Raw genomic sequence first — 13,677 nt, 5'->3', positions numbered from 1 at the left:
TTAAAAGGTCACATACCTAGGAAATGGAAGACTTGGCATTTGGATTCACAGCTTTCTCATTCCATAACTCAGGGTGCTTAACCATAATTCAATTTCATATAGTTAAAAAAAAGTTCTTAAAAGAAGAAACAGTTTTTACATGTGTATCTTTTCATATATAGATCAATTAGGTTATTATTAGAAATCAACCTTCCATCACTTCAAATAACCAAACAAAAATAACTGTCACTACCAGAATCTATGCTACAGAGTTAATAGCATGCTTTGCACATCTCTTTTAAAATCATAAGCTCCTCTCAGGTTAACAGAACCTTCCTCCCGTCTCCATTTTATCACTCTTCTGAAGATCAAATGGTTTATATAAAATTTTGGAGAAACAGAATGAGGAAATAGACTGAGAATTTGGAAGAGTAGAAATAAGGTGGAATGTTAAAATGCTCAAATCGGCATTATCACTGGCTTGAGTAATTCTCCATAGATACAGATCTACTCTGGATATCAGCCTTGGGGACTAGATTATCTGGTAGGTCCTGACTAACTTGTTCACTGGATATACTTCTTCCCTATAAAAAGACTTCCATGTTTGGGTGTAAAATGTTATATGAAATTTGTTGCTAACCAGCCTCTCATTCAATATCCACTTCCTTTCTGACTAATACTTCTTGTAAACTCACAGCAGTTTTAAATACCTGGCATAGAGTCAGCAATACAGGTATGGCAGCACAAGGTGTTCTGGAGTATGATTAGCTTTGGTGTAAACATCCTATCTAAAATAGCCTTCAGGTAAGCTGAATGTACTTTTGTTGCCAATTTAGGCAGAAGGTGAAGTTTGGAAATACAGAGAATCTCCATACACTGTAAGTACATTGTATCTCCATACATTGAAGTTTTAAAAATTGTAAGTTAAAATGAACAACACTGTAATTCTGTAACCTTCACTTACGTTCCCAACAAAGAGTTTAAGGAAAAAGTTGGCTGCTGCATATTTCCATTCTATAACCCTTTTTATCCAAGTATCTCCAAAATCATAGATAGTGAACTTGACTAGCTGTTCTTAAGGAAGGTGAAAAGCAGAACAACCAAAGATGTCAGGGTAAAAAATCACTAGGCCTTCAACTCTCTGAGCATGTGAAATTTTCATTTCTACTCAGTGGAAAACTATTAAAGTTTGCTAAGGAGAATTTTATTAAAATCCAAGTTCTATGTACTGTCAGAGTCATTTAAGGTCCCCATTCTTCTGGTGCCATAATTAATATCTTTTGGCCACAGAAGAAAACATTTAGAGGCATTGACTAAGATCCCAAGATCCCAGCTTTCTGGACAGACTGTAAGAGAAGTGTAACCATACTACATATCTCTGGAGGTCCAATCCCTAAGGGATTCCTTATATAATTAATTTAATTTATGACAGGTATATAACCACACAGATTTTTAACACTTGAAAGGATTATAAAAAGACCATTTTCCTATCCCCTTATTAAAAGATGAAAGTGAGTTCTAGACATGATAAATGATTTGGCTAAACTTACGTTGTTCTAGGTGGCCATGATGGGTCTTGGCTTTTACTAAATTTCTTCACTTAGCATGTAGATCATAAAATGCTGAGGAAGGGAAAAGGGGAGTGGTGCGGGACTAGCTGAAAAGTTACAGTCCTAAATATCTACTTTTAGCATATGCTGATTTTTGCTCTGAAGGATCCTTTCATAATTCATTTACAGCAGAGAAGCCATATTTTGGCCACTAAACAGGTACAGAGATTATGCCTTTGTTCTTACAGTTTATATTCAAAGTTATATAATATGGCTCAGAGGATATAATCCACCTTAATCTTAATATTCTAGCAATTTATACCAAGTGCTGTACCTCATGGCAGGTTTAAGTTTGCACAAAAGACCTTTTATTAAATTTATTATCATTTTTTATTTCAATAGGTTTTTGGGGAACACATGGTATTTGGTTACATGGATAAGTTCTTTAGTGGTGATTTCTGAGATTTTGGTGCACCCATCACCCAAGCAGTGTACACTGTACCCAGTGTGTAGTCTTTTATCCCTCACTCCTCTCACACCCTTTTCCCTCAGTCCCCAAAGTTCATTGTATCATTCTTATACCTTTGCATCCTCATAGCTTCACTCCCACTTATGAGTGAGAACATAAGATGTTTGGGTTTCCATTTCTGAGTTACTTCACTTAGAATAATGGTTGCCAATTCCATCCAGATTGCTGCAAACACCATTATTTCGTTCCTTTTTATGGCTGAGTAGTATTCCATGGTGTATATATATGCCACAATTTCTTTATCCATTGGGCTGGTTCCATATTTTTGCAATTGTGAATTGTGCTGCTATAAACATGCATGTGTAAGTATCTTTGTCATATAATGACTTATTTCCTCTGGGTAGATACCAGTAGTGGGATTGCTGGATCAAATGGTAGTCTACTTTTAGTTCTTTAAGGAATCTCCACACTGTTTTCCATAGTGGTTGTACTACTTTACATTCCCACCAGCAGTGTAATGATATTTCCTTTTTACCACATCCACGCCCTTATCTATTATTTTTTGATTATAGCTATTCTTATAGGGGTAAGGTGGTACTGCATTGTGGTTTTGATTTTCATTTTCCTGATCATTAGTGATGATGACTATTTTTTCATATGTTTGTTGGCCATTTGTGTATCTTCTACAAAAGACATCTTTAATAGCCCAATTTATTTTTATGCAAGTGCTTATGAGGTAAATCTTAAAGTTACAGAAAGTACTTTATGTATTTGAGATGTAAAATCTCCATTTGTTTAACGAAAATAACTACATAAGGTGCTATGCTAGGCATTGTGAGGGAGACAAAGGTGGATCAGAGAAAAATAAGACACCGTGTACAGATGTAAAGCTTGTATCTACAAAAGGGTGCCCAGCCAAGGGGGGCAAATAGGGCTGAAATGTTGCTCATGCTCTGACAAGCTTTTTGCCCTAACAGAAAGTTGTCACCAAGTGGGGTGAAGGAGCACCTTTTTCTAATTCATGTAATGGTGCTTGGTAGGCTAGCTAGTGGTGGCTTCAGACACAAATGCCACAAATCTTTCAATAACACAAATCTGACCACAATGGTCATCACATTTTTCAATGGTTCTCCCTTGCTGAAAGGAGAAAAGCAAGTTCAGATGATATTCAAGTTCCTTCACATTTAAATCTGACCTACTTTTTCTGCTTCATCCCCTACTACTTCCACATGAAGACTCTTTCTGCCAATCATATTCAACCTTTAACTGATTTTAGACCACACCATGTTCTTTCATTCATCTCTGACTTTCCATCTGCTCATCAGAACTCAGAAAAAAAATTCTTCTGGGTATCATCTATCTCATTTAATCCCAGGTAGTGTGAGTTACTCCTCCTCCTTTCTCCTACAGCATTCTGCACATCACTAGATCATGCCACAGAAATACATTATATAGAACTTTGTTATTTATACCTTTCATTCTAAACTGCAAATATTATTCACAATACCTAGGAAATAAAAGAAATTAATTGATAAAAACAAGGTTCCTAACTTTAGGTAGCTTATACTTTTTTGGAGAAGATGAAAACAAGGTAGGTAGAGACAATTACTGTAAGAGAAAAGTGTATAAAAATGGTACAGATATTTCATATCTGCTGTTTAGTTTGCTAAGTCACTATTCACAGGAATTGACAAACTTTTATCAAATATTCAGAGATGTCAAAGGGAACTATGAAAGTTTCCAAGAATGTTGTGTTGACTCAGAGGCATTAGGAGATCATGAAGAGTCCTTCAAGTGGAATTGAGAGACCTGCTTTCTGGTCCCAGGTTTGTCACTTATTTGCTGTGGGATCTCAGACAAGCCAATTGCTTTTCCTTGACTTTAGTTCTTTTGCTATAGCACTGCTCTCACAGAGTTAGGGTACTCAAATAGATAATGTATATGAAAATGTGATTAAAACTAGAAAGTGCCATTTCAGCAAATGTTAAAACTGACATTTTTGGTTGGTAAAATGACTTAGAATCAACACATAAATCTACCACCCATCTAATATTAATGCCCACCAAGTGTGTGTGAGACAACTGCTTTGCCGGACTTTAAGAAGTACAAGAACTGATCTCTGCCCTAGAGAATCTGTTTGGGGAGATGAGGCAGGTGCTCATGTTAAAATAACTACAGAGGCCAGACACAGTGGCTCAGGCCTGTAATCCCAACAGTTTAGGAGGCTGAGGTAGGAGGACTGCTTAGACCAGATATGGTGAGACCCCCCCAGTGTTTACAAATTTTTTAAAAAAAATTAGCTGGGCACAGTGGCATGCACCTCTATTCTGAGCTACTCAGGAGGCTCGGGCAGGAGGACCACTTGAGCCCAGGAGTTCAAGGTTGCAGTAAGGTATGATCATGACACTGCACTCCAGCCTGGGCATTAGAATGAGACCCTGTCTCATGCAATGACTCTGATATTTTAGTTTGGGGAATTCTATCACAAGAGACTTCACGTAGGAAGAGTACAGACATTTTAAGTGGCTATAATTGCTCCTTCTGTTTTCACTGTGTGGGAGAAAAAGAGATGTCAGAAGAAATCTGTCTCTAAAAAAATAAAACAACTACAGGAAAAAATATAGTAGCAGCTAAACAAGTGAGACAAAAATAAGTGTAAAAGAGTACAAAAGAATAGGCTATTTCTTGGTGGGGTGGTCATTATGGTTTAATGACAGAGTAGTTATAGTTATTTCAGTAGGTCGTGTAAGGAAAGAATACAGTTGGCCCTTGGTATCCAAGGGCAACTGGTTCCAGGAGCCCCTTAGATACCAAAATCCGAGGATGCTGAAGTCCCTTATATAAAATGGCATAGTATTTGCATATAACCTGTGCACATCCTCTTGTATAAGTCATCTCTAGATAACTTATGACACCTGATATAATGTAAATGCTATATAGTTGTTATGCTATATTTTCAAATTTGTACTTTTTGTTGTTGTATTGTTATTTTTTATTGTTTCTTTTTTCTGAATATTTTCTATTCTCAGTTGGTTGAATTTGCAGATGGAACCTGCAGATACAGGGCACTGAGTATTTTGAAATTCTGGGGCATAAATACAGAATTTTAGTGTAAAGACACAAGAAAGAATACAGAGATAGCAAAGAAGATCTCAAGTAAAAATAGTAGACCACTTGGTGATAGCAGCATGTTTTCATAGGGCAGTTTCTGATTAGGCAGGAAAAATAGGTTGCAGACAGTCCCCAACCCTTTTGGCACCAGGGGCTGGTTTTGTGGAAGACAATTTTTTCACAAACGGGGTGAGGTATGGTTTCGGAATGAAACTGTTCTCAGGCATTAGATTCTCATAGGGAGCACACAACCTAGATCGCCCACATGCATAGTTCACAATAGGGCTCGTGCTCCTAAGAGAGTCTAACGCCACTGTTGATCTAACAGGAGGCAGAGCTCAGGCTGTAATGCTCACTTGCCTGCCACTCACTCACGCTGTGCGGTACTAGTACTGGTCCACGGCCAGGAGGTTGGGGGACCCCTGGTCTATAGGAGGGTGCTAAGTACTGTGGTGCTCTGCTTCACTTTGGAGACAAATACACTGCTGCTAGCTGCTTTCTAACAATAATAAGTAGAGAGCTTAAGACCAGGTCAAATGGTCCTTCCTTAGAATCCTTATTCCCATCTCAGATGTGTTGTTTGACTGGTCAGATGAACAATCTATGCCAGATTCTAATGCAATGACTCTGATATTTTAGTTTGGGAAATACTATCACAAGAGACTTCGCGTAGGAAGAGTACAGACATTTTAAGTGGCTATAATTGCTCCTTCTGTTTTCACTGTGTGGGAGAAAAAGAGAAGATGTCAGAAGAAACGTTAATCAGTGAGATAGAAAAGTAATTTAAGGCTCTCCTTTTATTAGCTATAATAGCTCAAGCATAGTGAATAGGACCCTTCTTGAATTAATGAGGCAAACTAGAAGGTGATTTTTTTAATGTCAAGCTGGTGTGAAGATCTTGTGCTATTATTAGACCCAGGAAGGCATAGACTACAAAACAGAATTCAGGGCCTGACGGATCATTAAAAAATAAAATAAATAGACTAAGTTTACATGAAGTTAAAGCTTTTTGAAAACTCAGTGTGAAATGTATTTAACTCCAATGAATTGCTTTAAAAAGATTTTCTAGAGCTAGATTCATAAGATTATAATAAAAAAACGACTATAGTAAGCACATTTTACATTTTAAAGAAAAGGAGGTGTTTTTTTGCTCCTGACTGCCACATCATGAGTTGCATGCCTGCTCCCAGGAAGGGCCTGTCCCAATCGGCTCTTCCCTGTCACCGCAGTGTCCCCACTTGGCTGAAGCTGGCCTCTGAAGATGGAAGGGAGGAGATTTACAAACTGGCCAAGAAGGGCCTGACTCCCTCACAAATTGGCAATCCCAGGGGATTCACTGAAAGGAGGATAATATCCAAATGCAAATAAAAATTCAACCCCACTTTTACAGATATCCGTCTTTGGCCTATGTCAGCAAATTCCGATACACAGAATAAATTATGCATCTTACTCATCACCTGTGTTCCCAAGCATAGGGCACATGGGGTAATGAGCCCAGTTATTGCCTTTTTTGTAAACATATTTATGACAGTTGATTTCCTGTTAGAGATAAAACTCTTCCAAAAGTAACTGGGATAATTTGATAAAAGACACATGAATAAATGAGGTGGAATTGCTACAAATAACTTAAAAAACAAAAATCAAGCAAAAGAAAACAATAGTGATAACCAAAAAGACTTTCTCCTGAGAGAAACTCCCAGCTGCTTTTAAATGGCACATGTTTTTTCATTAACTGAGAGCTACAGCCAAGAAGCCAGGACAATGAGGGCCACAGCCACAGGGACAATGAGTGGCAGGTGGCAGAGATGGCTGAAAGATGCAACCTGCTTCAGTCTCCCCTCAGAGGCTGCTCCCTAACGGCTGTATTCCCCTTCCAGCTGGTGACAGACTTCCTCTTGAGAGTCTCCTGAGGCTTACAAAAGTGCTTCAATTCTCTGTATAGCCTCTCCACAGAGGAAAAATGGAGTAACTTTGAGCAGAAGAAGCTATTTCAAACACTGAGCTCATCTAAGCTTTTATAGAACAGTGCTGATTGGGCAAAATAAATAACCAAGTGAAAAGAAAATAATTTTTTAAAGTAACCTCTTCTCATCCCAGTCATTAAAAGTACCAGTAGTGGGCATGGAGGCTCATGCCTGTAATCTCAGGACTTTGGGAGGCCGAGGAGGGCGGATCACCTGAGATCAGGAGTTCAAGACCAGCCTGGCCAATGTGGTGAAACTCCGTCTCTACTAAAAATGCAAAAATTAGCTGGGCGTGGTGGCAGGTGCCTGTAATCCCAGCCACTTGGGAGGCTGAGGCAGGAGAATTGCTTGAACCCAGGAGGCGGAGGCTGAAGTGAGCCAAGATTGCGTCACTGCACCCTTGTCTGGGAGACAAGGGCGAAACTCTGTCTCAAAAAAAAGGTACTAGTATCATCTCCATCTTAATCATCCTCTATAACTTTTTTACTAAAAATAAAAAATGCTCACTACACTTCAACATTTTGTTTCTAAAAAACAATTAGAGAGCCAGGAATTTCCTTGTCTCTGGCTTTCCTGCCCAAATTCTTGTTCATATAGCTAATAGTATACAGTTAAATAAAATTAATTTTATATAATCTTGAATATACTATTCTCTTGTGAGGACAATTAATTGATAGTAGTTTCATTTTTATACCCAAAGTGGCCAAAGAGACACTCCAACTCTGAGAAAATGGCTATGTCTACAGTAGGGAGTTAGAGGGCTCCTCTTGTAACAAATGAGAACTGAGATCTATTTTTCCTAAATCTAATTTAAAAATCTTTTTTCCCCACAGTTTATCAAGTGCTTGTTAAACATGCGCCATGTAGAAGGTTCTGTATGAAGACAGAGAAACAGAGAGAGAGAGATGAAACCTTTTATCGTAAGCATTATTTAACCTGTCCTAAATCTCCTGTTTATTAACTTTAAGACTTTTAAAGAAATAATAATAATTTTCCTAAAACAACTGTGTGAACTGCCTAACTATTCAGATCAAACCAAACCAAACCAAACCAAACCAAACCAAACCAAACAAAACCAAAACCCTCAACAGGGAACAAACCTGCCTCATCTAAATTAGAAACCACAGAAGTACTAAGATGTAGCTGTTAGCAAAATTTCTATGAGTTGTAATAGTATACTAATTATAAATAGGACCACAATGGGATCCCCTCCCCAACCCAAGCGTTATGGAACACAAAAATATAATTTGAGGAAAGAGAATTTTCTGTTACTTTTCCTGTGACGATTTTCAGAAGCTCTCATATAAAAATTAATCACAAATGTGCTTACATGTTAGATCAAATAAGAAGTGTACTATATAAGAATTAGCAAGCCAGTACAATAATTGCTGGCATCAAATAAGGTTTTTTTTCCTTTTAGCCAGACAGAATCTCACTGGGTTTTATTTTTGTTTTGCACTTTGATGTTACTACCATGAATTACTTAAAAGTGAGAAAGGCACATTTATATCTTGCTAACTGCTCTTCCAGTTCACTCAAGTGAGAGATTTATGGTTTCTTCATCTTCCTCTTGCTGTTTCCTGCAAATTGCCATATCCTCATACATGATGCCAGCCCTTGTCTCAAATCAAAAACTGAATTCTAGAAATGTTGGAGCAGTCAGTTAACCATAACTCTATGTTCATTTTAACTTTATGGATGGTCATAAAGATCATTGTTTCAGAGGAGTTAAAGGTGAGAGCACTTCAACTGCTTCTCAAGCTACTTTCCACATGGCTTTTTATTCCCGTGGACTTGAAAAATATAAAGGAGGAAAATCAAATACAAATGCTCCTCAACTTATGACGGGGCTATGTTCTGGTAAACCCATCATTAGTGGAACATGTCTAAGTCGAAAATGCATATATGTGTTTTTTTGACTTACGATATTTTTGACTTATTATTTTCAACTTAAGATGAATTTATCCAGATATAGCTGTATTGTAAGTTGAGGAGTGTAACGAGTGTGTACCACTTTTGCACCATTGTAAAGCCCCAAAATCTTAAGTCAAACTGTCGTAAGTTGGGGACTGTCTATATCTATATCTATGGTTCTTGGGGCGAAACAATGAATAGATCTGGGATTTATTTTGGCTGTTGTTATTAGCTATGACTGCATGATACACTAAGTCCAGTTCCAAATAGACTCTCCGAGTACCACTAATGATCTGTCATATGGTAATCTCTTCGGTGTTTACATAAGACGAATGAAAACAATAGCAAGCAAAATAGAATGTGGAGTCCTAGCCTATTGAGTAATTCAGAATAAAAATAATCTGTAACCTTGTACTTAAAAAAATATTACTTTCCCATTACAAGTCCACATCATTGGTGTGACAGATGCTATTTCTGTGTCGAGGTACATAGTTGGTCCTTTCCTTAAGAAATGCAGGTAGAAAAGTTGCACATTTACTTCATGCAATTTTATTTGGTAAATAAAAATAGCTCAAGTAAAGAGTTGGCAAGGAGAGAAAAAATGTTTATCTGTCATACATAAAAGTCATTTTTATATTTTCACAGAGGTCTTCCTGTTCTTGTCAAGAGTTTATCTTCAGAGGTAAGGGCATAGGGTCCCTTTCACTGTGAGAGAATCTTTAATACAAAATTAGACTGAGATAACTTGCCAAAATGATAAAAAGATGATAATGATACAGTCTCTTTGCTTTGCCCTTTATACTCATGATATTCTCATTTCATTTCTATGCTCTCCACGAGGAAACAGCAGGGAAGGAAGTAGTATCATTTTCATTTGATGGGTAAAGAAAGCAAAGTTAGAGAAGTGTGTGATTGGTTAGAAACTGCTGTATTAAGAAACCCATTGGAAGAATCTACTTCTAGTCTAGTGTTCTTCTCACTATATTATGCGATTCCTCTGAAGACTACATTTTGAGAAATAATAGGAGCAAGTAAAACACAATTGTGATATCATAGAAGCCACGCAAAGTGCAATTTAACTTAGTGACTATGTCATGTAATGCACTTCCTGTTTCAAGATTTCTTAGTATATGGTCATTTAAAACACCTCACGGCAAGCAATTTATTTTGCTTACTGACCTCAAGCCACTGCTTTCCTCCCACCAACGTATTTTGAAGGGAACTATCTTACCTCTGCTCCTGAGTATGCATCAGTTTGAAGGATGAGTTCATCCAGGTCAACTTCATTACTGACAGGCATGGAGTGAAACTGCAGCTTAAATATTTCCCTTCTTGTTGCTGCATCCGGTAAAGGCACATAGATGATTCTATCAATTCTTCCAGGTCGCATCAAAGCCTATAAAGAAAATGAGGCAACATGAATTAACCGGGCTCAGAACTGACATTCCACCTCAAAGACACCTAGGGAAAGATGTCTGGAATTTCACGAACAATCCACTATTATCCATAATTGGTAAATAAAACAAGTACCAGAGATTCCATAATCTGTCACAGATACAAACAATGTCAAGAGTACTTTTGAAAGTAGAAGGCTAGGCGCGGTGGCTCACGCCTGTAATCCCAGCACTTTGGGAGGCTGAGGTGGGTGGATCAGGAGGTCAGGGGTTCAAGACCAGCTTGGCCAACATGATGAAATCCTGTCTCTACTAAAAATACAAAAAAAAAAATTAGCCAGGCGTGGTGATGGGCGCTTGTAATCCCAGCTACTCGGGAGGCTAAGGCACAGAACTGCTTGAACCTGGGAGGTAGAGGTTGCAGTGAACCAAGATTGCCCCACTACACTCCAGCCTTGGTGACAGAGCAAGACTGTCTCAAAAAAAAAAAAAAAAAGAGAAGCAATATTTATGGGAGGGTTTCCCTTCTCAGCAATTATCAGGTGAATAAAAGATTACTATTCTCTTTTCAAAAATGTGCAAATAATTTGCACTCATTATATCGAAAGGAATTTTTTTTTTGTAACTTCCTTAAATAACTATTAAAATATGGTTTAAGGACAGGCATGATGGCTCACCCCTGTAATCCCAGCACTTTGTGTATTTTTTGTTTGTTTTTTTTCTTTTTGAGACAGAATCTCATCTGCCACCCGGGCTGGAGTGCAGTCTCGGCTCACTGCAAGATTCTCCTGCCTCAGCCTCCCTAGAAGCTGGGACTACAGGCACATGCCACCATGCCTGGATAATTTTTATATTTTTAGTAGAGATGGGGTTTCACTATGATGACCAGGCACGTCTCGAACTCCTGACCTCAGGAGTTCGATCCGCCTGCCTCGGCCTCCCAGAGTGCTGGGATTACAGGCGTGAGCCACCATGCCCAGCCAATCTCAGCACTTTGGAAGGGCAAGGAGGGCGGATTGCTTGAGTCCAGGAGTTCGAGACCAGCCTGGGCAACATGACAAAACACCATCTCTACAAAAGAATACAAAAATTAGCTGGGCACGGTGGTGCATGCCTGTAGTCCCAGCCACTCAGGAGGCTAAGGTGAGAGGATCACTGGAGCCCAGGAGGCAGAGGTTGCAGCGAGCCGAGATAGCACTACTGCACTCCAGTCTGGGTGACAGGGTGAGATTCCATTAAATAAAAAATCTGTATCAGCCTGGGCGACAGAGCGAGACTCCGTCTCAAAAAAAAAAAAAAAAAAAAATCTGTATCTATATCTATATCTATATCTCTGTATCTATAGCTGGGCTAAGCTGTTAGCTGTTTCAGAGATACCTCAAAATAGCACAGTTGTAATAAAAGAATACTTCTAGAGCTGAATGCAGTCAAATGAGCCTTCCTAATATTTTACTAGAGGCTAATGCCTACATTATTTTACAGCTAGTTAATTCACTTATTCAGAAAAATTTGGTGAGCATGTATTACATACCAGACATTGCTCTTGGTAATAGGAGAAAGCATGAATAAGATACGTACAATTGACTATTGTGATGGTTATACATATCTGTGAATATACTAAAAATCAATGAATTAAATATTTCAAATAGTGAATTTTACGATATGTGAATTATCTCAAAGTGGTTGAAAAGAGGTATGTGTCTAAAATCTCTCTCTCTGTGTATCTACAGAAGGAATGTGGCAAGTTTTAGCAACTTTTAAAAAGAACAAAGTGGAAAAACTTACACTACTTGACTTCAAAATTTATAATGCTAAAGAAACAAGATAGCATGAGAATATCTAGAGGATAAAGATACAGAGAAATAAAATAGAAAAAGGAAGTCCATATTGATTTTAAGGCACCAACAAGGAAATTATCTTAGGAAATGGTACTGTGAATACTAGAAGTCCATATGAAAAAAATGAACACTGACCCTTACCTCACAGCATACTGCAAAATAAACTTGAAATATATGAGTTAAAACTATAAAACTTCTAGAAGTATAAAAGAAAAAAATGGATAAACTGGTCTTTACAAAAATCAAAACAAAATTTCTCTTCAAAAGGTACCTTTAGAAAATAAAAAGACAAGTCACAGACTGGGATAAAATATTCACAATATGCATATTTGACAAAGGGCTTGTATCCAAACTATATAAAGAATCCTCACAATTCAATAATAGAAAAATAAACAACCCAAAGTAACTGAACTAAAAATTTGAACATACTTGCTAACCATACAGCTTCCTTTGTGAGGTAAGTATGTGAAAAGATACTTAACATCATTAGTTATCAGATCAATGCGAATTTAAACCACAGTGAGATACCATTACATTATCATAAGAATGATGAAAATTAAAGACACTAACAATAACAAAGACCGATCAAGGACACGGAGCAGCTAGAACTTACATAGACTGTTAATGGGAATAGTACAACCACTTTGGAAAGCTATTTGTCAGCTTCTTAAGAAGTTAAACCTAACAACCTAATTATTTCACTCCTAGGTAGTTACCTAAGAAGAAAAAACCCATATCTACACAAAGACTTATATATGGAAGTTCACAGATTTTCCTCTACCTCCTGCGCTCAAGTGATCCTCTCTTCTCAGCCTCCCAGGTAGCTGGAATCACAGGTGTGCACCACCATGCCCAGCTTTTTTTTTTTTTTTTTTTTTTGAGGTGGCGTTTCACTCTTGTTGCTCAGGCTGGAGTGCAATGGTGCAATCTCTGCTCACTGCAACCTCCACCTCCTGGGTTCAAGCGATTCTCCCACCTAAGCCTCCCAAGTAGCTGGGATTATAGGTGCCCACCACCATGCCTGGCTAATTTTTTGTATTTTTATTAGAGATGGGGTTTTGCCATATTGGCCAGGCTGGTCTCAAACTCTTGACCTCAGGTGATCCGCCTGCCACGGCCTCCCAAAGTGCTGGGATTACAGGCTTGAGACACTGCACCTGGCCCCAGCTATTTCTTTTGTATTTTCAGTAAAGATGGGGTCTTGCCATGTTGCTCAGGTTGGTCTCAAATGCCTACGTCCAAGTGATCCACCCACCTTGGCCTCCTAAAGTGCTGAGATTACAGGTGTGAGCCACTGTGCCTGGCCCACAGCAGCTTTATTCACAATAGCTAAAATTGTAAACAACCCAAATGAGTGAATAGTCAAAATATATAATGGAATACTACTCAACAATAGAAAGGAAATAATGAACACTCAACAATGTGCATGAGTCTCATCATGCTGAGTCAAATAGAACA

The 13,677-nt window shown here is 38.1% G+C and overlaps 1 protein-coding gene across 2 annotated transcripts in view; it reads right to left on the bottom strand.

Annotated features, from left to right (window-relative positions):
* Nucleotides 1-13,677, bottom strand: part of SPATA5 (spermatogenesis associated 5) — a 361,904-nt gene that overhangs the window by 50,202 nt on the left and 298,025 nt on the right. For both annotated transcript variants that reach the window (XM_025385400.1, XM_025385401.1), the window contains exon 15: nucleotides 10,219-10,383. In XM_025385400.1, the coding sequence (XP_025241185.1) occupies nucleotides 10,219-10,383 (165 nt within the window). The remainder of the gene's footprint in view (nucleotides 1-10,218; nucleotides 10,384-13,677) is intronic.

Source organism: Theropithecus gelada, chromosome 5 (assembly GCF_003255815.1).
Source record: "Theropithecus gelada isolate Dixy chromosome 5, Tgel_1.0, whole genome shotgun sequence".
NCBI lineage: Eukaryota > Metazoa > Chordata > Mammalia > Primates > Cercopithecidae > Theropithecus > Theropithecus gelada.
Note: the sequence above shows the minus strand (reverse complement) of the source record. Positions and strands in the feature narration are given on the sequence as shown.